This window comes from Camelus bactrianus, chromosome 29 (genome assembly GCF_048773025.1).
Source record: "Camelus bactrianus isolate YW-2024 breed Bactrian camel chromosome 29, ASM4877302v1, whole genome shotgun sequence".
Lineage (NCBI taxonomy): Eukaryota > Metazoa > Chordata > Mammalia > Artiodactyla > Camelidae > Camelus > Camelus bactrianus.
Window position 1 is genome coordinate 20,390,609 of NC_133567.1, and position 26,417 is coordinate 20,417,025.

General features: G+C 34.6%; 1 protein-coding gene across 2 annotated transcripts in view; it reads right to left on the reverse strand.

Moving 5' to 3' along the window:
• SNX16 (sorting nexin 16) overlaps positions 1 to 26,417 on the reverse strand; it is a 32,414-nt gene that overhangs the window by 2,140 nt on the left and 3,857 nt on the right. For both annotated transcript variants that reach the window (XM_074355121.1, XM_074355119.1), the window contains 5 exons: positions 23,295 to 23,381; positions 16,147 to 16,295; positions 7,953 to 8,022; positions 1,296 to 1,432; positions 645 to 764 (listed from right to left, as the gene is read on the reverse strand). In XM_074355121.1, coding sequence (XP_074211222.1) covers positions 645 to 764; positions 1,296 to 1,432; positions 7,953 to 8,022; positions 16,147 to 16,295; positions 23,295 to 23,381 — 563 coding nt within the window. The remainder of the gene's footprint in view (positions 1 to 644; positions 765 to 1,295; positions 1,433 to 7,952; positions 8,023 to 16,146; positions 16,296 to 23,294; positions 23,382 to 26,417) is intronic.

Below are 26,417 nucleotides of genomic sequence, written 5' to 3' on the forward strand. Positions count from 1 at the left end.
AATATTTAAATATTGAATGGAAAAATATTTAATAAAAAAGAATATTTAAGTTTTCAATCGGAAATTCATTATGTTAAAGTTGTCGCTGCCAGACTGCACCTTTGGAGATATATTTGCACCTCTTTCAGTTCCCTCAACTGCCATTTTTCAATAAAAATTAAGTTTGCAATGACCTTTTCCAACATAAAACCTCATACTTACAGCTTAACCACTACCACTAAAGTATTAATGGTGACTTTATAATTTATATGTAATAAAAGTTTGGTGTGCTTTCAAATACACTATCTTTTCATCATTCCTATTAGTAGGCAGGGTGCTTGCTATTATAGCGTCCCACTTTTTGCAAGGAAAAGACTGACACTGAGAGAAATTGAAGTAATGTGTCAAGATTACAAAATTAAAAAATTGTAACTGAGTCACAGCTCAGTTAATACAGATGTTATCTTCAAAATAAATAATAAAATTTAGAGCCTGGATGCCAAAGATTCATTTTAGGAACAGCCTAGAATAGCTGTGGTCTCTTTTTGCTCAGCAGACTCATGATACAGTAACACTGCGCTCATAAAAACACACTCTTAGAGTATTAGGACCATTTCCCTCCAGGTATTCACATGATTAGATTATAATAAACCAAACCTATATACCTGGATTCTTCGTCCAAGACATCTTGATCAACCTCAAGTGCAGAGGACTCCACCTTTAGGATCTGTCCACCTCCCGTTCCTGACATGAGCAGTGATTCTTCAGGTTCTAAAGATAACGCCCTAAAAGTAAAGCATAGCCACAAGCTCCTTTTACGAATAATAGGTGTGTATTTATTGCTGTGAATACACGTGGCTTCAGCAGCCTTCAGCTGTTCTTAACATAGTCATGCACCTAATAACCTGCCACCTCTGGGAGTCAGCAGAGAAATCAGTGCTTAAGACTAATTTAAAATGATTCTTAACATCAATTCAAAATGCGCTGACAAGAAGGAAAAACCAGAAATTTCATCTGCAAAAAGTTGTCATAAATGCCTAGAAACAAAGATACCATTTAAATAGGTTAAAATAAATCATATTCGTCTTGTTGAACAGCTAGAGGTTTATTTTCCAGATGTTTCCTGTCCTTCAAATCTTCAGCCTCCTAAATAATCAAAAGCCAGACAATTCCCCCAATCTACAAGGAAGTACTCCAAAAGTCTAAGACTTTTAGAATCAGAAATTTCCTAAATTATATCAACATACAAAGGGCACGTATCCTAGAGCACTGAGCTGAGCTGAGTTAGTCAGACTAAAACCAGCGTCACAGCACACCTGAGTCTGTTTTCCAGCGTGTCTATATGAAGTTGCTTTTCACTGAGCAGTTTCTTCAGTGATTCCAACTCTTTCTGTTTTTCAAGTAGTTCTTTTTGGAAACGGTAGTTTGTCTCTTCTAAAGTTTCACAGAAAGCCTTAAAAACAAACAACAAATAAAAAACACATGCAGAAAAATAATAAAATTCATTAGTTACGCAATACCTTTCTCAAGAGCATCACTGAAGAGTCAGAGAACACAGGTCAACAAAATAATATGAATACAATCCAACGATTTATTCTCTACCCTCATGTTTTTAGGTCTCTGCTGTCTTAGACCCCACCTACTGGGGACTTAGAACGATATTTAGAACTACAAGTCCCCTTTCTTGAGAATTATTAAGTAGTAAGCCAGGTGACTGAAATGAATCTGATCTCTCTCCAGTGTATACTTGGGAAAAAAATGGGAAAAAGATGACTGATAACCACTGTTTTAGTTTCTATTCTTCTTAGTCTGTTTTTGCCCAGTCCTGATAATTAAACTTAAAAAAAATTCAGCTATTGATTCCCTTAGAAGACATTCACTGTGATAATAACTTCCAGCAACATGTATAATGACCTTATTTTTTAAAAAGCCACTATTAAAAAAATCACTTATACTCAAGACAAACCAATCAGAATGTCAAGACATGAAAAATATAGTTAATAACATTAAAATCGTAATAGAAGGATCAAATAATAGAATAATCCTCTCTGAAAATAATATAATAAACTACAGAACTAATAGTAAGCTAGAGTTACAAAAATTACCCAGAATGAAGCATGCAGAGATGGATAGTATGAAGGAAAGGCTAAGACAGATAGAAAAGGAAAATAACTAAACAAACATTTGTAAACAGAATTCCAAAAAGAGAGAACAGAGAAAATGAGGAGAATCAATAATCAGAAAACAGTCAAGAATTTTCAGAACTGATTCACAACCAATTCAGAACTGACAACTAGCATTTTCAGATCTGGAAAGAATAATGCACCCCAAAGAAGACAAAAAATACCCCCCAGATACAAGACAGTAAAACTGCAAATGCCAAAATCAAAGAGAAGATCTCTAAAACACCAGGAAAATCTCCAGTTTATTATAAAGGGACAATAATGAACTGAGAATACATGTCTCATAGCCACAGTCTATGTCAAAGGCAGTGGAAAATACGTCAAAGTGCTGAGAAAAACAACTATCAAGGTAGAATTCTGACCCAGTTAAATCATATTTCAAGATGAGAGAAAGATTTTTAAAAATTTCAGACATTAAAAGCCTAAACACTGCCAATGATGCACTTTAAGAAGTTAACTAAACCCCAATGGAAAGAGTGAAATAAAAAAATTCATAATGATTAGGAAAGAGAGTGGCAAACATGCAGGTAAATCAAAAGAAGCACTGACTTAATAGAACATAATGGTTAACTTTGGGGTGAGCTGTGAACAACTTGGTTCTAAATTATTTGATGAGAAAAATACATGACCGTTAAATAAAAGACAGTGAACACAGAGCTTAGAAACCAAGAGTACAGAAAAGAAGGAATGAAAGAAAACTCATTGAACATATAAAAGGCAGGAAAGGAGAAAAAGTACCATTAGAAAAGCAAGATGAATAAAAAGCACAAAATGAAATGGCAGAAATAAATATAAATATATTGGTAATTACTATATCCATAAGAATAAACTCACCAGTTAAAAAATATTTTTCTGATTTTATTTAAAAAAAAATCTACCTCTCTGATGTTAACAAGAAACACACTGAAAATATAAAGGTTAAAAAATACCTCTCAGGCAATAGGAAAATCTGATCCTTCCCCCCAACAAAAGATGCAGTTTTCTTAGTATCAGACTGGATGTATTTCTAGGTGAAAAACATTACTAAGCACAAAAGGAGTCACTATATAATAATAAAAGGAATGATTCACCAGGAATATTTCAACTACAGAATTCCAAGGATAAATTTAATAAATACACAACCATAACCAGTGAATTCAATATACAACTTTTGGTAATCAATGGATTAAACAGAAAAAAAATTAGTAAATATTTAAAAGATTTGAACAATACAATTAACAAGCTTGACCTGATAGACATACACTGAACCCTAAGCACAACAATTTGGAAACATATTCTTTCCAAACATACGTGGGAAATTTAGAAAATTTATCACATACACGCAGATCATAAAGATTACAAACCACTGCCTCAACAGTAACAATCAGTGTCATAGAAAGTATATTCTGTGACAAAAATGCAAGTAGATGAAGAAAGTCAAGAGTATAAGGAAAAAATTTAAAAAGCTTGAAAAATTTAAGAGAGCTCTGAGTTTAGGGGAAAGGAAGGTATTTTTAAAGAACACTATATAAAATATGAATGATAACAAAAATACTATTTATTAAGACTCTTCTTTGGCCTCCCTAGTCCCTGAGACACAATAATATTGAAATTAGGCCAATTAATAACCCGACAATGGCCTCTAAGTGTTCAAGTGAAAGGAAGTGTTGTATGTCTTACTGTAAATCAAAAGCTAGAAATGATTAAGCTGAACGAGGAAGGTATGTCGAAAGTCAAGACAGGCCAAAAGCTAGGCCTCTGTATCAGTTAGCCAAGCTTGAAAACAGGGAAAGTCCGTGCAGGAAGTTTACAGTGCTACTCCAGGGAGCCCGTGAACGTGAGACAGTGAAACAGCCTTACTGCTGACATGGACAGAGTCTGAGTGGGCTGGACAGATCAAACCAGCCACAACACCCCCTGAGCCAAAGCCTAGTCCAGAGCAAGACCCTAACTCTATTCAATTCTATAAAGGCTGAGAGTGGTGAGGGAGCTGCAGAAGAAAAGTCTGGAGCTAGCAGAGGCTGATTCTTGAGGTTTAAGGAAAGAAGCCGTCTCCATAACATAAAAACAAAATGAACCTGATGTAGAAGCCGCAGCAAATTATCCAGAAGATCTAGCTAAGACAATTAATGAAGGTGGTTACATGAAACTACAGACTTGCAGTGAACATGCAACCACTCTGTATCGGAAGAAGATGCCACCCAGGACTCTCATAGACGCAGAAGAGAAGTCAATGGCCGACTTCAAAGCTTCAAAAGACAGGCTGACTCTCCTGTTAGGCGCTAATGCAGCTGGTGACTTTACTGTTGAAGCCAGTGCTCACTTACCCTTTTGAAAATCCTAGGGCCCATCGGAATCATGCTAAGTCTACTCTGCCTGCACTCTGTATATGGAACAAAGCCAGGATGACAGCGCATCTGTTTACAACATGGTTTACTGAATATTTTAAGCTCACCGTTGAGAACTACTGCTCAGAAAAATTCCTTTCAAAATATTATTGCTCATTATCAATACACCTGTTCACCTAAGCACTCTGAGATGGACAAGATTAATGTTGTTTTTGTGCCTAATGAAACAACATCCATTCTGCAGCTCATGGGTCAAAGAATAATTTTGACTTTCCTATTATTTAAGAAATACATTTCATAAGACTATATAGCTGCCATTGATAGTGATTCCTCTGATAGATCTGGGCAAAAGTCAGTTGAAAACTTGGGAAGAATTTACCACTCTGGACACCATTAAGAGCATTCGTGATTCATGGGAAGAGGTCAAAATGTTAACATTCACGAGAGTATGGAAGGAGCTGATTCTAACCTTCATGAATGACTTTGAGGCGTTTAAGACTTCAGTGGAGGTAATTTCTGCAGATGTGGTAGAAACAGCCAGAGAACTAGAATTAGAAGTGAGCTTCAGCATGTGACTGAATTGTTGTAATCTCACCATAAACCTTTAATGGATGAGGAGTTTCTTTTTAAGAATGAACAGAGAAAAGTGGTTTCTTGAGATGGAATCTACTCCTAATGAAGATGCTGAGAAGACTGTAGAAATTATACCAAAGGATTTAGACTATTACATAAACTTAGTTGATACAGCAGTGGCAGGGTTTGAGAGGACTGACTTCAACTGTGGGTTAAAATGCTATCAAACAGCACTGTATGCAACAGAGAAATCATTTGTGGAAGAAGAGTCAGTCAATGCGGCAAACTTCATTGTTGTCTTATTTTAAGACATCACTACAGCTACCCCAGCTTTCAGCAACCAGCATCCTGATCAGCTGGCAGCCATTAACACTGAGCAAGGCTGTCCACCAGCACTAAAGATTAGGACTTGCTAAGGTCTCAGATGATGGTTAGCAACTTTTAGCAATAAAGTGTTTTTTTAATTCAGGGGCGTACATTGTTTTCTAGACATAATGAATGCTATTGTACACTTAACAGACTACAGAATAGTGTGTAAATGTAACCTTTATACGCACTGGGAAACCAAAAAATTTGTGACTTGGTTTATTGGGATATCTATTTTATCACAGCGGTCTGGAACCAAGCCTCCAGTATCTCGGAGGTTTGCCTGTATTCTGAAGTAGACTACTTTAAGATGCATGCTGTAATACCAAGAGCAACCACTAAAAAATAACTAAGAAAAATTAAAAATTTCCTCAGAGGAATCAAAATGGCATATGAAAAATATTTATTTCACACAAGAGTGGGCAGTAAAGGAGGAAAAGGATCAAAACTGATGAGACAGAAAACAAACTGCAGAATGGCAGATATAAAAGGCAGAGAGGTCAGACTGAATAAGACAAAGACCCAATTACATCCTATGTACAAGAGACAGACCTGAGATTGAAAAACACAGGCTGAAAGTCCAAGGATGGAAAACAGAGTAATGGTTAGAGAGCTGTAATAAATAAGACTGCAGTACTGGCATAAGGACAGGTAGTGAGATCAATGAAAGAGAATTAAAAGTCCAGAAGCAAACCCTTTCTTTCATGGTCATTTGACTTTTGATAAAGGTGCCAATACAATCCATATGGGGTGTCAACACAATCAGCTATCTATAGAAACTTAAGATCCTTACCTCACACCTTATAAAAAAATCAGCTCAGGATGGATCATAGACTTAAATGTAAGAGCTAAAACTATAAAACTTTTAGAAAAAAAAATAGGAGAAAATCTTTGTGGCCCTGTGCGGGGCAAAGAGTTCTTATAATATCAAAAGCATAAGCCATAAAAGAAAAGTGATAAAGTGAACTTCATTACAATTAAAAACATTAGCACTTCAAAAGACATCATTAAGAAGATAAAAAGACACATACAGACTATGAGAAATATTTGCAAATCATGTGTTTGATAAAGGACTTATAAACAAAATAAAGAATTCTTACAACTCAGTAAGACAAACAATCCAAATAAAAAAATAGGCAAAAGGCTTAAATAGACAATTCCTCAAAGAAAACATGAATGGCAAAAAAGTACATAAAAAAGTGATTAATGTAAAAATCACTATGGAAATACAAGTTAAAACCATAATGAAATATCACTGCACACATACAAGAATGGCTATAATCCAAAAGACAGAAAATATCAAATGTTTGTGAGGACAGAGAGAAACTGGAACTCTCACACACTACTGGTGGGAATGTAAAATGGAATAGCCACTTTAGAAAACAGCCTGTCTCTTGAAAAAGTTAAACATTATGAAACACTGAGAGACCATGACATGGATGATGCTCAAAAATGTTAAGTGAAAGAAACTACATGCAAAGATTATAAATACTGTATACTATATATTATGCATACTATACACACGAGATTATATATATTGCATATTGATTTTACACTTATAGATACACACACATATGTGCATGCACACACACAGTATGATTATATTTTATGAAATATCCAGAAAAGGCATATTTTCAGAGGCTGAGAGCAAGTCAATAGCTGTCTGGGGCTGTGAGTGTGGAATGACTGCAAACGGCTTGCAGAATTTTTTCTGAACTAATGGGAATTTCTAACACTGGATTATGGTGATGGTGGCACAACTCCACACATTTACTAGAAGTTACTAAATTTGTACATATAGAATGAAATAGCAAATGGTAAATTTTATGGATGAAAAACTGACTTCAATAAAGCTGTTTTAAAAAAGCTATGGCATTCACTCTAAAACAACTGACTCAGTTTAACTGAAAACATTACAAACCTACCAATTAAATCTGTTTCATTTAAACACAATTAAACATTTGAGGGAAAAACTTGCATAAAATCCTAGCTAATCTATTATTACCAAATCTGTGAATCTAGCCAATTGCTTCAAGAAATAGGCCACTTTAACACGTCAATTAGTGTAATCTGAGTATCATCAAGCTTGAACTGAACTGTTTATAAGACAATGACTTCTACCTCTGAGGATTCTTTTTTTTAGATTTGATTTTAACTGTAGGTTCTTTACTTTGATACTTAAATGGAAGAAAATTCAGAATGCAAATAGTACTTTTAAATGTAAAATAAATTTCCAAATAATTTATCTTTTCTGAAACAGTAAAAATAAAGAGAATAAATGTAGGATTTAATTTTAGAGCTTCATTGACTTTATGGCATGTACAAATTTTTATTTTTTCACTGAATTAGATTCATGTGTTTCAATGAAAGAAAGCTTTCACTCAAACATTAAAAGCTTTCTGTGCAAAACTACCATGGTCTAAAATTATAATTTTGCTGTTTGCTATTGCATTCAAGAAACAATGCAGTTATTGTACTGTATTATTTGTTCCTCTTTTCATGTGATATATAATACAGCACTTACCCTGCTTTCTTCTAGGCTATCAAATGGACCTGGTGGATCATCCAGACAAAGAAATTCTCTCACTGCAAGGCTTTCAAAGGAAAAAAAAAAAAAATTAGCTGGGGTACAAATAAGTTAACAAGAGATAGCAGAAAGCAAAAGTCACTCTGAAGCAATAGTGTTTGAAGCAAGTTGGTTCTGCTGATAAAGGAAAATAAGCAAGATGGGTTATGTGTTTTCACACACGTAACCAAATACAAATATTAAATCTATGGAAGAGACAAAGATGTTAGGTTATTTCTAAGATCTTATAAACATAAATAGAGAGTGTGAATTTATGTTACAAAGGAGCTATACAACATAAAACATACTTCAGAAAAATGGTACAGGAGACCAACCTAAGTGGGAAACAGACAGTATTACTTTCAAAGAAATACTAATTTGAACTAGTCTAAAAAAGTCATCATCTTGTTATGAAGAAACACAATTTCTAACTTATACTCCATTTGTTTCTTCTTCAGGAGATAATTCTGAAATAACTGAAAAGTATTTACTATGAAATAAGTTAAAGATTTTTTCTTGCAATCATGTTTATTATGTTAATTTAAATATTTTCCCTAGAGAGTTCAAGAGAAAGAATTCTGACCATCCCATTTCTGAATTACTATAAATTTCAGAATAATGAATATGGTATTGTTATAATTATACTTTTCAATGATCACCCGAACTTCCTTCCTTGTTACAAAATACTCCCTTTCTTAAAAAGTAGTTTTGGATTGAGAGACAACTCTGTGTGTATGTTAAAGCACAAATGTGATGCATAAAGGATGATGATGACAGGGGATGGTCATAAAGAGATCAACAGGATTTTTAGTAAAATCTTTCCAAGGAGAAAAAACAACATGAGTCAGTATAGGAAAGTGTTAAGAAAGGAATTCAGAAGATCCCATAGATAGAAAAAAGGAAAACAAATTTCTAGGCTATAAAGTCTTGATAACACAGATAATAAAAAACACATTCAGGGAAACAGAAAAAACTCAAGTATTCACAATTATGAAATAATAGAGATGGAAGGGATATTAAAGAAGATCTAGTTGAACTACCCATAGTGTGCTGTTTATTTCTTTTTTATGTTCAGCCAAGAATATATCTAAGTACTTCCAGAAATAGAGAATATTTCACCTCTTAAAACAAACCATCCTATATTTGAATAATACTGAAAATTAGAGAATGATTTCTTCACTGAGCTGGAATTTTTTTCCCAGAAGCTTCTATTCATGAGTCTTAGTTCCACTTTTTGAGGTTATTCAAGGTAAGTCTAAGTCCTCTTTCACACGATAACCCTAAAATATGTCAAGAATGTTTTATTTACTCTAACCATATACCTCCAAGAAGCAATACTAATACACTAACATTTCCTTTTCTTTTTTCATGTAACATAATTTATTGAGTACGTAAAGCCTACATGGTCTACTGCATTCATGAAGCCAACATTTTCCCCCAGGTTTACTGAAATACAATTGACAATCAAAAACTGTATATACTTAAGGTATACAGCTTGATTCGGTATTTTGTGTATACATTGTGCCATATGAATTACAATCAAGCTAATCATCATATCTATCACCTCAGATAGTTACTGTTTCTAACATTTTCGAAGTACACTGCACACCCCGGGCTTTCCCATATCTTATTTTATTCAATTTCCACAACAATCACGTGAGGTCAGGATAGGCATTATATCTCCATTTTCACAAACGATGATAAAGCTCAGAGAGGTAAAATGACCCACCCAAGGTCGTAAGTACAAGTGGCAGAGCTAGACCTTAACTGACTTCTGGGTGTGAATATGTGCCTTTTGCTACTTTTAAACTCTTTTCTCTTTATGTTTTGGTTCACTCGGTTTTTTAATTTTTTTTAATTTTATTTTTTTAAACGGAAGTTTGGGGACTGAACCCAGGACCTCCTGCATGCTGAGCGTGCGCTCTACCACTGAGCTATACCCACGCTCCCGTTTTGATTCTCTTGGATTCCTTCCCCTTGCTGATCACGTCTTTCTGACCACATTCAACTTCTCTGTATCTGCTTTAATCAAGGTCTGTAGAATACTGCAGTTAATCTCATAGTCCAAAAAAGAACAGGACCATTACACATCCTTTTGGTTTAGATATTGTACTTTCTATCTACCCATTATTTATATTGCAAAACCAACTAGGCAGGAATGAGTCACAGGAAACGAATTAATTGATCTTGGGGTTCAGAGGACAAAAGTTTGGATGAAACCCTGAGAGAATAACTCTTAAGATTGAAAACGAAAAGTGCTAAGAAGCTTATAAAAGTGTTTTAAAATACTTTCAGTGTATGACAACCTCATGTGTGAATTATTTTCTCACAGGTTTATACCCAGATTTCCTCATTCTTTGGCAATATTTTTAAGTTCACAATTACTCTAATTATTGGAACGCTACTGCTGAGAAAGAAAGAGGGTAAAGAGATATATGTGTCTCTTTTTATACCTTTTTATACCTATCTGACTAAGAGAAAATCCCATAATCTGGAATTGAAAGGTAAGGGAAAAGTCTCTTTCTGTTCTCTTTTTTATGTAGAGTAACTTGTTCACATTTTGGGGGAAACTCCATTTTAAAATTGTGATCAGTTGTTGGCTTGACTTGACTGAAGGTAAGGAGACCAAAGATAGAATCCTTCAGTATTGCTTTATCAGAGCAAATCTGCCCTGTAACTTAAACTCTTCGAGTCTCTTGAAGAAGTTTCCTTTAAAAAGCATTTTACTGTAATTTTCAAACTTCTTAAAGAACTATTTCATCCAGTGAATCTTCACCTTCTATTTCATTATACCCTCCTTTTTTTCTTTCATAGACATTTGTCTACATTTCACAATTTTTAAAAAGACCAGTAATTTAACAGCTAAATGTTAACATCTTATCTCAAACTTTATATCAGCCCCTCTCCTAAAACTAATGTCTACACGTCATTAAAAGGTCAATAAAGAACTAAGTAAAAAAGGTACTAAAAATACTAGATATGAATTCTGTCAAAACCAAATTAAGCACAAAAGGTCATCGCGTGACAATGTTACTGAGGGATTTCAGATAGAAATGTTTTATCAGTTACTATTTCAGAATACTGGTAGTATTCTCTACCAATAGAAAGAAAGTAACAAAAAATTGACATTAAATACAACCCTGAGGATAAGGACTCAGGGATCAAAGTTGGTGACAGTGAGGGTCACAGGGCAGATGGGTTGGTGGGTGTGAGGCTGAAGGGCTCACATGTACTTTCCTGCGGTGGATGTGAAGGCCTGGCGCTGGGGCCTAGCTTACACCCTGATTACCTTTTGCCTGGTTACTTTTAGCCCACATGTGTCCCTATATTTAGTTTTTATCCCTTCTAATACAGAATATATCAAAAACAAACGTTTTATGTCAAGCTAAAAGCCATCTATGCCTCCTCTAGCAAGAGGGAACAAAGCCAGGGTCTTGGTGTTGGCATAAAGGACCTGCGTACATTCAAGTTTAACTGCTTTTCCCATTTGACACTTCAGAAGTGGTACACCCTCCTCCCGTCTACCATGCTGTTTCACGCCTCCACGCCTCTGCTCATGCTCGCTGCTATCATCCCAGCCCATCCTCACTGCCCTCACCTGGCTAACTCACACTCTTTCTTCATGACTCAGCTCATCTATTGTCTCCTCATGGAATTTTCTCCGATAAAATCGCTTTCCACTACACTCTCCTAGGTTCAGTATTGTTACATGTGTTACCATACCACCATAAAGAGAGCCGTTTCACAGGACTTACTTATTACACTGGATTATTTGTCTTGTCTGTTTACCTAGAAGTCTGCAGATGACAAGTTCCAGGACTGTACAGAATCAGAATCAACCATCACAACATGGAATAAGCATTCAGTAAATAATGAACTTATTTGTAAAAGGTATGCAATTAAAAAATTAATGAAACTACTAAGAGCATCAGAACAAATGTCTATCCACTCCTGTAGGTAAACAATATAGTACAACTCTCAAATTTAAGACGGATTTTAGTTTTCAATAGATACTCCTACTTCCACAAGAAAGTAAGCTGAGACCAGCAACAAGAAGACCAAAAGCCTTAGGAGTTAAAAGAAGGTTAGAATCGGGCTGTTTCTGATAGTATGACTTCAAGTTTCATAAAGAAGCACAACAAAAAGAATAGGATATGAGAAACTTAGAGCTGAAAGGGGATTTTGAGAGACCATTTAGCCCAATGGTCTGATTTTCTAATTGGAGACACTGATTAAGATCAGTTAAGTAATTGCCTAAAATTATTTCACTAAGTCCAGAAAACTGAATTTTGCAGAAGGTTTCTGAGACCCAATTTAATTAGGTAAGAGTTTATGGGTATATGTATATAAAATATTTGGCTTTATTACATTTTAAAAAAACTATCCATAATTGAATGTCTACCAAACTGACATGTTGTGGTAAAAATCATCCAGCCAACCAACCTTAGCAATAATGTGTTCATTCTCGTGAGCTGGCGTTATATAAGATATTAGATTTATAACTAAGTCCTGCTAACCCAACCTCTCTTATAACATCGTCACATTTAAAAACAACTTACGCGCATTAATAAAATTTCCTGTGAGAAGATGTGAAAGTGTATAAAAAACAGTTTAAGTATTCTTATTGAAAAACTATAGATTTATTGAATTTTACAACTAAAAGAGACCTAAGGGCATCTAATCCAACATATCCCGTGTAATAATTCCCTCTTTAATACCACTGATAGTTATCTAGGCTAGTCTCTTCAAACACTTAAGGTAAACTTACTTTCTCAAAAGGCAGAACATTTTTATACATGACAGCTTGAATGGATAAGCAACTCTTTTTTATCTGAGCTAACAGAGGCTTCCTCTGACTCTGTTATTCCTAGTTCTACATGCTAGTCTTGCTATTCAAAACGAGGTCCTTAGGCCAGCAGTGTCAGCCCCTAGAAACCTGTTAGAAATGCAGATCTTCACTTCAGACCTTGCTAATTCAGGATCTGTATTTGAACAAGATGTACAATACAGTTGGAGAGGCACTGCTTTAAAGATAAATATCATTTGATTAATCCTTTTCCCCGGAACAGTCTCTCAAATATGTGAAGATGGTGATCATCTCTCTCAAAGAACTTTTTCTTTTCAAAGGGTAAATATTCTCATTTCTTTCAACTGTTTCCTCATGTAAGTATCTGAATTATTTGAATACTGTTTTTATTTATTTTTTAACCATAAACTGCTGTTAATTCAGATCCACCTGAACTGCCTTTTCTTTTAATAGATGAAGAATTTAAGACACTGAAATTTGGCACTGAAGCCCTTATAGATGAATGGTGATATCAGGAAAAACATGATTTTAACGCCTGTTATTTTAAGGAATTAAATAGGCAGAGAAATTTGGTAAATCAGGATATATGCGTAGTAATCCTGAAAACAGAGAACAGTAAAATATTTGCTGTGCTGAGTAAATGATGTAATTATTTCAAAGTAGCCCAAGCCAGAATAAAACAATAGCTGTATTTTAACTGTAACAGATTGCACAATATACCACCTTCCCCCTCCACCCATCATTACACGTCCTTCACCTTGACAAGCTGAGTTGTATGCTGTTTCGGGTCTAGGGCTGTGCCTACTTGCTTCTGCATTTGTATATAATATTCTTTCTTGTTTGGAAAGTCCTTCCTTACTTCTCTTTCTTGGTTCAAATATCATTAATTCTTTAAAATCAAGCTCAAATGTTACCCTCTAGGAAGCCTCCTCTAATTCTCTCAGTCAAAAGTTCTCTCTCTCTTCCTCTTTTAAAAGAGATCTAGCTCTGTCCATTATAGTTTTGGGTGTGTCTTCCTCCTATTCAGTTTTCTTGAATAAAGGGTTAGTACCTAATGCACCTTTGTGTATTAATACTGTATTGTGCTGTAATACTTCATATACAGTAAAACCTAAATAAATATTCAACAAACAAACAAAACCAATAATAAATCCTTTTATTATGAAAATACTAACATTTTAACCTGTTTTCTTACTTTGTATTCTCTAAATGCATCTGAAAGTAATACTCTCTTAAAACACTTAAACCAACAATCCTTAATAACCCTTGGGTTCTCATTTCTTTCACTTCTGCTTTGTTACAGTTAGAGAAGTTGTAGTAATAAGTTCTGCCAGTTGTGTAATGGCATGCTCTTAGTCAACATGAAGGTTATGAAGAAACTGCGTTGTGAGGTGCTAAGGAATCAAAAAGGAAAGTGAAAGAACTGTATAAAGAATTAACATTAAATCATTACTTGGCCATATAAAGACAGTAATTTTCTACACTGCCATTCCAACTATCAGGATGCTGACAAGTATGCCAACAGACAATGTAAACTAACTGATATTTTAAGTAGTGATTCTTAAATATGTAGTTTCATGTTTTTATAAAGAAGTGTTGGGATTTTTATCTTTTCTCCTTTTCTCCCTTAGGAGACGTTCATAAATGGATGTTTGGCAACCGCAGATTTTCTAGATATTTACAAATTATTTGTTCTGACTTGTATTCACCCTCCTACTCATAACCTTAATCTAGCCTTCAGGGTTCTCAAATCCCACTTGCTACTTCGGTATTGCCTGATTCACTGCAAACAGGACTGGTCTTTCCTTTCTCTAAATTCTTGCTACTTTCATAATCTGTATCATACCAGGTAGCATTTTAAAAATTCCCTTATTTTGTTCAAACAGAAGCCTAATTTCTTCAAATGAATTTTAAGATAAGCCAGTATACCCTAAGCTTCTTTTATACCCTTTTTGGTATGACACAGGGCACACACTTAAGGTACAGATTAATAACTCTTCCCTCCCTCAACTTACATTTTAAACAATAATTTATTAAGAAATGCTTAAATTGTGAAATAAAAAATGCTGCTCATCACCCACAAAAATGATAGTGAGTACCCTAGAATAAATAAGGCATAAACACTTCAGACTTCCATTTAAGTTATCTTACTGCATTTCTTAAATGTCTGAGATATGATATGACAAAAAGAAGCAGGCAAGTAAATGTGAGGAACATAGATGCTTTCGTGCAAGACATTTTAGAATCTTTAGCAGAACGTCAAATGAAACTTTTCCCTAACTTATCTGACCAAGAAACCTTTCCTTCCCTGAAACACCTATTTATGAATTGAGCAAGACCACTATCGCTGTTCTAAGGAATACAGCTTTAGAAACAGGGTCTTGATTGTTTACCACACAGAGCTCTACTATCAATAATTAAAAAAAGATACATTCCAACCAAGATACACTTTTACTTTAAAAAAAATCAAGAAGTCACAAGAGGAGTTTATCAACATGGTTCTTATCATTTAATATTTCGTTAGATCAAAAATTTATAGAATAAATTTGACTTTAATTCATCATATTTTCATTCAGAGACACAAAGGTATAGCGAATAAAGAACAAGAGACTAAGAAAAAATGGCGGAAAAAGTGATGGTGGCTTTCTTATCTGTTTTCCATCCTTATGTGAAAAACTGCTAAAGACAGTTACAGACATAGGTCTCCATACAACACACTCTTGCTGCACTGCATATGCTCCCTAATTTTTTCAAAATGGTTCTAATTTATCTGATAATGTAAGTTCCAAAATTAGATACCTAGATGATATTAAATCATACAGCAATTTTATTGTGTGTGTGTGTGTGTATATATATATTCAGATACAAAAAACCCACACAGATCCATTCTCTCCCTTTTTAATGGTTTCCAGGATTTTCATTTTATCTTCTATATAAATTAACCTGACTTCATAGTTTATATATTTTTGCATTACTTTGGAGAAATATAAAATATCAGCCTCAAAATTATATAGGGTCATATTAACCAAAAACCTACCTTTGCGTTTAAATTGTTACTAACATACTACAATCAAGTTTATGACTAGGTGATATGAATATATGGCACACTGAATTTTCAACTTTGCTCAATTTTTGGAGTTGTTAATATAAATTAAACACCAAATGAAGTCCTTACTGAAAAAAAAAGCAAGAAAATTACAGTTAGTGCTTTATTAAAAGAGGATAAGTACTTATGCACCTACCCTATATTTTTGTGGTTGAATAAATATGGTCCTAGATCTATTCTTTAGTTTAAACCAGTTATTGGAATGCATTTATAACCTCTTATTTCAATTTGTTACATACCAGTTAGCAATGTCCTTGTGAGCTACTAAGTTTTGAAGAAATGCTTGTAATCCTAATTGTCTATCTTCTAAAAAATCCGCATTGTAATTATCTTTAAACCAGCGTTTTGGTGGAAGTGCTAATCGAAAGCCTGGAAACATCTCTTTTAACTGAAAAAGAAGAAAAGAGAAAAATGCAATGTTCAACTCTATTATACCAATTCTACAAAACCTTTCCTGTTGATTATGTGAACCTATCCACAAAACAAGCTTACAATGAAAGAATTAAATTCAGCTAAGCTTTCTATGCCTTGTTTTACTTCTTGATTTTTACCAGTTGTGTTTGCATAGGAGTTAGTTGTTCCACACCCTTGCTAACACTCGGCATTGTCCATCTTTTTAACGGCCCTTCTAGTGGGTGTAGTAGTGTTTCACTGTGGCTTAAATTTGCATTTATTCATTGACAAATGGTGTTAAATATTTTTTCATGAGCTTGGATCTGCATATCTCCTTTGGTAAATTGTCTATTCAAATCTTCTGAATCTTCCTCTTAAAAAAAAATTTGGGTTATCTGTCTTTTTATTAAGTTGCCAGAGTTCTTTATATATTCTAGATACAAGGCCTCTGTCAGGTATACGTATGACAATATATTCTCCTAGACTGTGGCCTGACTTTTCATTTTACAGTCTTAACAGAGAATTTTTAAAAAGTCTTAATGTTATCTAATTCATCCATTTGTTTTCCTTTTATGGGTTATGTTTTTTTTAGATACTATCTAAGAAATCTTTGCTCACTTCAAGGCTGCAAAAATTTTCTTCTATATGTTTTTCTGGATGTTTATCGTTTTAGCTTTTACATTTTGGCTTATGATCCACTTTGCATATTTGGCTCAAATTTTACTTTCTTAGGGAGGACTTTCCCACCTTCTAAGCTAGGTTAGATTTCCCCTTATATACTCTGATCAAGTGACTATAACCGGATAACAAGTTACCTCAAAACTCAGTGGAATAAAATAACCATTTATGAGGCCATGGACTGTGCAGGCTGGTAATTCACACAGGGCACAGTGAAGACGGCTTATCTCTGTCCCACAATGAATTAGAACCTCAGCTGGAAGACCTGAAGCTGGGAGCTGGCATCACCTGAAGTTCACTCCCACATATTCAGTGATGCTGCTGGTTGTCAGCTGAGACCTCAGCTGGGGCTGTTAGCCACAAGTCTAACATGACCTCTCCATGTATCTTGGACTTTCTCACAACATAGAAGCTGGGTTTCAAAGGGAAGCATCCCAAGAAAGCAAGCTAGGATGAAGCTGTATACTCTTACGATTTAGCCTTGTCACACAGCATCTATTAGAGGACAGTTCCACTGTCCTCTGTTGTTTAGAGTAGTAACAAGCTCACCCAGGTTCAAGGGGGAGGGGAACAGATTCTACGTCTTGCTGGTTAGTGGCAAGATTCTGGAGGAAGAGCATATAGGACTGAGAATATCACTGCAGACACTTTTAGAAAAGACAATTTGCCACACATTCTCATATCATTATTTTTTAAATGACATTTATCATGATGTAAATAATGCTTATTTAATTTTGGACTCTCCTACCAAACCAATCATTCTCAACCTTGGCTGCACACTAGAAACACCCAAGGAACTCTGAGTAAGAACACACAGTATAAAGACTTGTGAGGGCTCAATTGGGGAACAGCCCTCTCTTTTCTGAGGATGATTAATCATGACCTTATATTAATGACTGTGTCCTACCTCTGACATATCTGGATTTAATTAGTTGGGGTATGGACTGGCATAGTAATTTTAAAAAGTTTTCCAGAGAAGTCCAAAGTACAGCTCAGGTCGAGCACCATTTTACTACACTGCAACGATTACGTCTTAATCATAGTTGCAATCAATGTCTAGCATAATGCCTGCTACATTACCAACAGTCCACAATCTATGTCCAATAAATGGATGAATGAAATGAAACCATGTACATTCACATTTCTATACTTAAATATAAGACAACATATCACAAGGTAAGAAAAAAGACTAGCAAAAGAGAAAAACTGACAAGATGAAATGTTAAGCAAAGACATAAAATATAACATTCTGTCTATATTTCTAAACTGAAAACTCTGATTTCAAGACATAGCTAGGTATTTTCAGTCTTGGGAGTCTTTTGTTGTTTACTATGTTTGCAATGAAAATAATAAAAGCCAGGAGAAGGAAATAAAAAGTTTTTTTAAAATTAATTTTAACCTTTAAAATTTAAATGTTACCTATGTTCACAAGCATGGTCAGATTTTTTTCTTTCCCCCGTTAAAAAAAAAAAAACAAAAAAAAACAAAACAAAAAACAGATGGAGTTGTTCCACAACTGAGCTCTTACAAAGTCTTTCTATTATGGGCACTTAACTCAGTAATTTTACTTTGAACAAAGTACAACCTGGGGACTATACATTAGCTTAAAATAACTTTAATAAATGCTGGGTTTTATGTTTCACTAAATTAAACAATAGATTTTCTGGGAAAATGACGTAAGAGGCATTTGATGTTTCTTTAAACAAGACTTTAAAAAAATAATGCACATGTTTTTGGGATTAAGATGAAGAACTGAGCCCACTCATCTAATTCTGTCTTCTGCAGCCCCACTAAAACTACAGTGAACAGAAACAAAAACAACAATGACAAAAAAAAACATACTGGAAACTAAAACCTGGAGAGGAGAGTGGTAACTGACTCAGGAGAGCCAAGAAAACCTGAAATGTATGAAAATCTGCACCAAGTTGATATGTACAGAGACCTCGAATTGCTCATGAACTGGCAACACAAAGCAGGAGATTGGAAAATACTTCTCTGGAGAGTTTGATCAACCCAAGAGGAATGACCTACAGATCCTGACATCAGAAGTTCTCTAACAACCCTCCCCATTCTACAGCGAATCTTCAAGTCAACGTAAGCCTCATTCGTGGAGTAAGAGATTCCAATCAGCTTTTAGTGCCCAACTTTTAATCATGACCAGACAACCAAGAATTACTACACACTATTACTCAACATGGAAGACAAAGATAAACAGATAACGGTAACTCACAGAACACAGCCAACACTAGGAGAAAAAAAACCATAAAAGAATAAAAAATCATATAAAAACTGCTAATACATTCAGTGAATTAAGATACTATATTCAAGAAATAAAAATAAGACGACAAAAAAAGAGACATCCAGAGGATAAAAAGCTGCTCTTAGAAAGAAATAAGGGAGTCTCCAGCAAAACAGGAAAAAAGAAAAAGAGAGGGAAAAAAGAAAGAGGAGGAGAAGATAAGGAACCAGCCCAAAGGTCTATTTTACAAGAGAGGTTACAGAAAAAGAAAACTGAGAATACAGAAAGGAGGAATTCATTAATAAAGCAATTCAAAAACACTTCTCTGATCTGAAGTTGCTGACACGATGTCCAAGATAATGAAAGAAAAGAAACCTACAAAACGGCGTTGTGAAATATCAGATTACTTATACAGAGAACATGCAACAGACTGCCAAAGAAGGAAAAAATAGGGGATGAATGATCAAGACAAAGAACAGCTCTGGACTTCCCAACAGCAACGCTTGACACTAAAAGCAAGATGACAATAGCTTAATGTCTTGAAAACTTTGAAGAAAGGTATTTCCAATCTAGAATTCTATACTGAGCCCGAATTTCAATCAAATATGAAGACAGAATGAGAATATTTTTAGACATGTGGGGTCCGAAAGAGATTGCCTCCCATAATTTTCCTCAAGAAGCTACTAGGGGAGGAGTTCTACTAAAAGGAAAGAGTAACTCAAGTAAGAAGATGTGAGATAAAGGACACAAGACCCACCAAAGGAGAAAAGTGAAAAAAAATCCCCAGAAAGACAGTGAGAAGCAATCTTAGGATGCTACTTAAGAACTACATGCTGTCAGTCAGTTCGGGACAGCTCAGGACAGTGTGACCCAAAAGACAGACTTGTTGAGGATTATACCACTGAATGTCTCTGTAATGGGAAGATCAGCCTAGATTTTCATATGAACTGGGCTTGTCTTGACAGTGAGCTGGTTATGGTTCTGCTCCTACCCTATGTTCTTCCGCTTGTAATCAACTGAGAAAAATCATTTTACCTCACAGAAATATTCAGCTTTGACCTACTTCTGTGACCTGGAAGTGGAAAATAGTGAGCTTTTAAGCAGAATAGATAGAAAACCCCATTTCTCATGGCCATATTTCTGCAAATCATTCATCACCAGTCTGCCTTACAAGCCTGCCAGATGCCTCAACCCTGAAAAAGCCTTATATGTTCCAGATTTGCTATGACTTTGCCCTCTGACTTTCTCGGAAGAAGCTCTTAAAAACTCTTAGAGAAGCTGAAGCCAGATTACAACCCAGGAGATTAAAAAAAAGAGGAAGAAAAAAAAAATAAGTGTTCTATAGAAAATTTTCTGTTTCTAACCAGTGTTATGTTAAATAATTTTCATTTTGTCGATTGACTATTTTTTCCTCACTACTAGAGACAAGAGGGAAATGTAAGCTCCTCAACGTTAGAATCAGATCTATGCAGTTTCTATACAATACCAAATTCCCAGTGCTGAACTCAAACTACTCATTTCGTAAATACTTCAAGGTTGGTTTCAGAAAATGAAAGATCCTAAGATTTTACTTTATTTTTAACAATTATAAAAATAATAACTACCATTTAAACTCTGTGGCTGCTGGTGTTTTACACACATTTTTGATTCTTGCCAGTAAAAGCAGGGGTTTGCTGCTGTGATGGGTAGAGCTCTTTCTGGTACCTAGAAGACTGACACAGACACTTATTAATTTTAAGTGCCCAACTTGGAGTATCAAAGAGATAGTTACCAGATTTTAATTAAACTCCTACTAACATCTTTCTTCAAAAGCTTAAGAGCTATCTAAATCTCAGCTTACCTAAGATAAGAAACATTTTAGCAATCAAGATGAATCTAGAGAGATAAAGGGAAGTCAACACTAAATAACAGTTGAGTCCTGAAAGAAAAATAAGAAGTCATAAGGGATTAAATAGCTCTAAATCGAAACTGCTAGAGATTAGTCTAAATGAACAAAAATTACAACAATTTTCATAAAAAAGCTAACAATACCCACTTAAGTATCTGGTAACTTCATGAATTACTTTGATCTTCTTGTTTAATGCTTAAAAAAATGAAGAGATGTAAAGAATTACAGGTTTTTAGTCATCAGTTTAAAATAACAACTCAGGAATGTAAACAAAATTTATAAATATTGGTAGAAATACATTAGAAATAATACTTTAAGTATTTTGGAACTGTAAAAAGTCATCTTAACAATACATTAGTTAAGGACAAAATAGTTTAGCATGTTATATTTTACCTTTTCATTTAAACTGAGGTTTTCAGAATGGCAGGAATTTTTGGCAGACAGGCAGTTGCAAAGTCACATAATGAGGTTTCCCACCACCAAACATTTTAAGACTATACCAACTTGAGAAGTTTTGATAAATTCCAGAAGAAGAAGGGGGAAAGGTGGAGAATGGGAGAGGATGGGACCAGTAGAGTTTCCTCTACCAAACATCTGTCACAATTAGGTAGCAATTTCTGGTTCAAGGTCATCTTACTTGGCCTCTCAGAAGCATCACAAACCACCTGCTTCTTTTGGAGAAATGGTCTTTCTCTTGGCTTCTTAAATACCAACTGCCTCACCTGATTTCCCTCCAGCTCTGTGAACACCTCAGTTGCTGTTTTATTCTTACTGCAATTTACTCAGTCAATTCCCTATTGTTGGAAATTTAGCTTAGTTCTCATTTTTAACTATTAAAAACAAAATGTGGATGAAAACAGTAAGTAAAATGCCATGTTAAGTATCCTTAGGGCTAAATCTTGCCCATTTCCATAATTTCTTATATAGGAGAAATCCCAGAAATGTGATTACTGTGTCAAAATTATGCACAGCTTTAGAGTGTCCTCCAGGAAGACTGATTTTCCAACAATGGATAATACCATTTAAAGCCTATCAAAGTGGTTTCTTAATTTTCTTTTCCTGGCATATTTGTCATATTAAATGTTCTCCAAATTTATTGGTCGTTTATATTTCTTCTGTGGATTACCTTGCTCATATCATTTGCTAAAGTTTCTACTTTCTGGTTTACTTTTTTTGTTAGTTGTTTTTAAGGGTTCTAAATGTATTGAGGTTTATTATTATCCTCTCTGTTTCACATGTGCAGTGGGCAGAATCTAGATGGCCCTATGACCTTTGCCCATGGTGCTGCCTTGTGATTTTTGTCATGTTACACAGCAAAAGGGATTCTGTAAGATGCAATCAGAGTTACTGTTCAGTTGACCTTAAGATAGGAAGATTATCTAGGGGAGCCTAATCTTATCATATGAGCCCCACAAAGGTAGAGCTTTCTTCCTGGCTGGTGACAGAAGAGGAAGTCAAAGCACAGGAGATATTCAAAGCACAAGAAGGACTTGACCTGCTGTTGCTGACTTTGAAGACGGAAGGGTCCTGTGCAAGGGCGGGAGAGTGGTCTCCATGAGCTAAGAACAACTTGTGGCTGAGGACCAGCAAGGAAACAGGGACCTTGGTCTCACAACCACAAGAAACCAAACTCTGCCAACAACCTGAATGATACTGGAAGCTGATTTTTTCCCAGAGCCTCCAAATTAAGAGGCCAGCCAAGATAATACTTTGATTTTGACCTTGTTTGACCCTAAGCAGCAAACTCAGCCAAGCAGTCCAAATCTAGAGATAAGGTGTGTTTTAAGCCACAAGCATGTAATAATTTGCAATAGAAAACTAACACAATATGCTAATTTTTTCTTGTTCTTTCTTTGTAGGCATATGATTTAGGAGGTCATATTATACATAAATATCTTTTCAAACTCACAGATTATAGAAAAATCACTTATTTATATTTCTGCTAGCAATTTCAAGGTTTTCAAACTTTTATACTAAAAGTGCTTGCTTGTTTCCAAAAAAAAAAGGAAGTTACATATAGAGATGAGACTTTGGCCTATTAAAATTAATTTTCTTAGGAAATTTCAAAGATTTGACTTCACTCAAATAATTGTAACAAGGGAGAAAAAACACAACTGTAACAGCATAACTGTCAGGAATGGATAATAATTCAAAATTATTATCAGTTTTAGATTTATTAAAGTACTTACTTTGTCATTAAGCCTAGAGAAGTCAGTGTATCTTCTAAAAACTACCCAGCTTTCTTCTGGGGTCTTCTTTACTAGTATTTTATATACCTATGTAGAAAGAGACAATGAGAGAGAATAAAAACATATATATGTAAAAATAATTAAAAATTCAAACCAAATAATTTAAAAACTTTTACTTGACAACTCAGATCATAAGCAATTATGTAAAAAATATCAAAAATTATTTAAACCATCAAATGTACAAATAATTGATGTAGGCACCAAAAGCAAGATTTTTTTCTTAAGAAACATGACTGACAAATTTGAGACAAAAATGCTTTTTTAGTGCACACTAATAAGAAATGAACTCATTGGCCTCAAAATATTTTATGCTAGTATATTCTAAAATTAATAAAAGAATCAATCATGTTTGAAAAAGCTATAAAAATAGCCACTCTTGTCTTATATAATCAGTTTAATTTTTAAACTCAATAACTGCGAAGGAAAGTTTTCAAATAAATTAGATGTTGTTTGAATCTTCAAGGCTGAAATATTAAGGTAAAAAAATACCCATATTAGATAAAAGTTTACATTTCTATTATCTAGGCTATTAAATAGAAAATTTTGGTTGAGGCAAGTCAGTATTTTATAAAAAGCATATAGAAAAAACCTAGATTCCATTTTTCATAATTTTAGAATTTATTGAGAAAGTGCTATTTGTAACAGAATCTCAGAGAAACATATCCTGGTAGTTTCTGGTACAGTATTTTGGGCCAAGCTAAATAGGAGACACATAAGTACTCAAAATCTATCTATTGAATGAGTGAAACTCTCTTAGAAAGAGTAACTTTTTTTCTTACAGTCTACAATCCAATAACTTTCAATTGTAGCTTGTAGCTTCAAAGCTGCACTCCAGACACAAGTGGCTAACTGAACACTCCAAAAGTGACTAGTCCAAACCGCCGTGTGCTGTGAGTGTAAAATACACAGCAGATTTCTAAAACTTAGCATGAAAAAAGATGTAAAAATACTTCATTAAAATGGTTTTATACTGGTTACATGTTGAAATGATCATATCTTAAACATATTACGTTAAATAAAATATATTATTAAATATAATTTTATCAGTTTCTTTTTATTTTGTTTTAAACATGGCTACTAGAAAAATTTAAATTACAAATATGACTCATATTATAATCCTACTGGATGATCTAGAAACAGTTCACTATTTAGGGACTGTAGATCGTCCTTACCATTTGATTTTTCTCCCTTACAGACTTCTCTTTCAGCTTTTAAGGGAGAGAATCAGCAAGGGTTAAGGATGAATCCTTAAGTTGTGAAGTAAAATAAGTGATTTATCTTGAAACATAGAAAGGTGAGGAAGATTGTCTAGACATCCTTTAAAGTCTCCAAAAAGTCCTGATATAAGACAGTCACAAATGGGACACAAAGGGAACATTCTTCTTACTAATTCAGACAAAAGGGATAAACTGACTTCAAAATTTTTGACTATGAACCACTGACACATGATAAAAATCAATCTCATAATGATTATTCGGTTGATCTACATATAATACATATTAACTTTATTTTGCTGTTTTAAAAAAAGAACCCTCTAGTAACTAACTTCTCTTCACAGTGGTCTCTGAACACTCCTGTTTCTTGAGGAAAGACAACCGATATCTGTATTTTATGTTTTTGAGAAAGCTCTCCTGCCTTTCTACCAGTTTAAGTAGTGTTTCAATGAAAACTTTATGGACAGTAGATGGTTGCCTCCTCTATGTTCTAACAGCACTGATTGTCTCTACTCTTTATTTGAAACTTAGTATATACTACTTTGTGCTGTCTATCTTTTTATGTTGATTTTAAGTAAACAATAACAAATATAGATGCATACACTGAGTCATAACATACATACAGAAAAACGCAAAAATCTTAAGTATACTACTTAATGAATTTTCACAAAATAAACACACTATGTAAATTCTACCAAGAGCAAGAGACAAAATATTACCGAAGAAGCCCCACCTCATAACTCATTCCCAGTCCTACTCACCACCCCTCCTATAGTCACTTTTGTTTTTAAACACTTTTCAAACACTTGACACTCTCTGCATAAAACCTTGCCAGTGCATCCTAATACTTTCTTAAGAGATCGATTCAAAGAAATATACCTAGGAAAAATTGTTTTACAAACCTAAGACTCCCAAGCTTGTTAATTCCATCTCAGATCTCTCCCCTAGACTCAACATTGAATATACACACATATATTACATAAACGTGTGCACACACTCACATGCACAGATGCGCACACATACCTGACACCTCCGTTTTGATGTCTAACAGACATCTCAAACCCAGCACATCAAAAAATAAAGCCTGATCTGCCCCTCAAAATCTGCCATTTAATTAAATGGCAATCCTATTCTTCACAATGTTTAGGCCCAAAACTTTGGGATCATCTTTGATTTCTCTCTTCCCCACATCTCAAGGTTCTACCTTCAAAATATATCCAGAATCTGGTCACTTCTTAGAACCTCCTCCACCATCTGGTCCACACCACCATCATGTCTCCCATAGATTACTGCAGGAACTTCTCTTCTGTTTCCATTCTTCCCCCACAAAACCTAGTTTCAACTCAGCAGAAGAATAAGCCTTTAAAAAAATTAAGTCAGATCATGTGACTTTTCCCTTTAAAGTCTTTTCAAAGATTCCCAACCCATGCAGGGTAACATCTAGAGGCCTTATAGTGGTCTGTGTGTTCTACCTAATCTGGGTGTCACACTCTCTCGCCTTCACTTGTTATCCCGGTTCCTACATTTCTGTCCATTGCTTATTCTGCTGTCAGCCACGAAGGTCTTGGCAGTAGTGCCACCTGTCTGGAAGTGTTCTCCCCAGACATTCTCATGGCTCATTCTCCCTTAGTGCTGACATCTTTTCTGTGAGGCCATGACTGACAACACAATATAAATTGCAACTCCAGTTTCAAGAAACTCTCTATTTTCTTTAGTAGTACTTATCACAATGTGACATATCAGCATTAAAAAAAAAACATTGCTTATCTATCTTTCATTCATTCAGTCCAGCTGCTGTACCTTATTACCTAGAAACGTGCCTGGCATATGATAGGTACTCTAAAAAAGT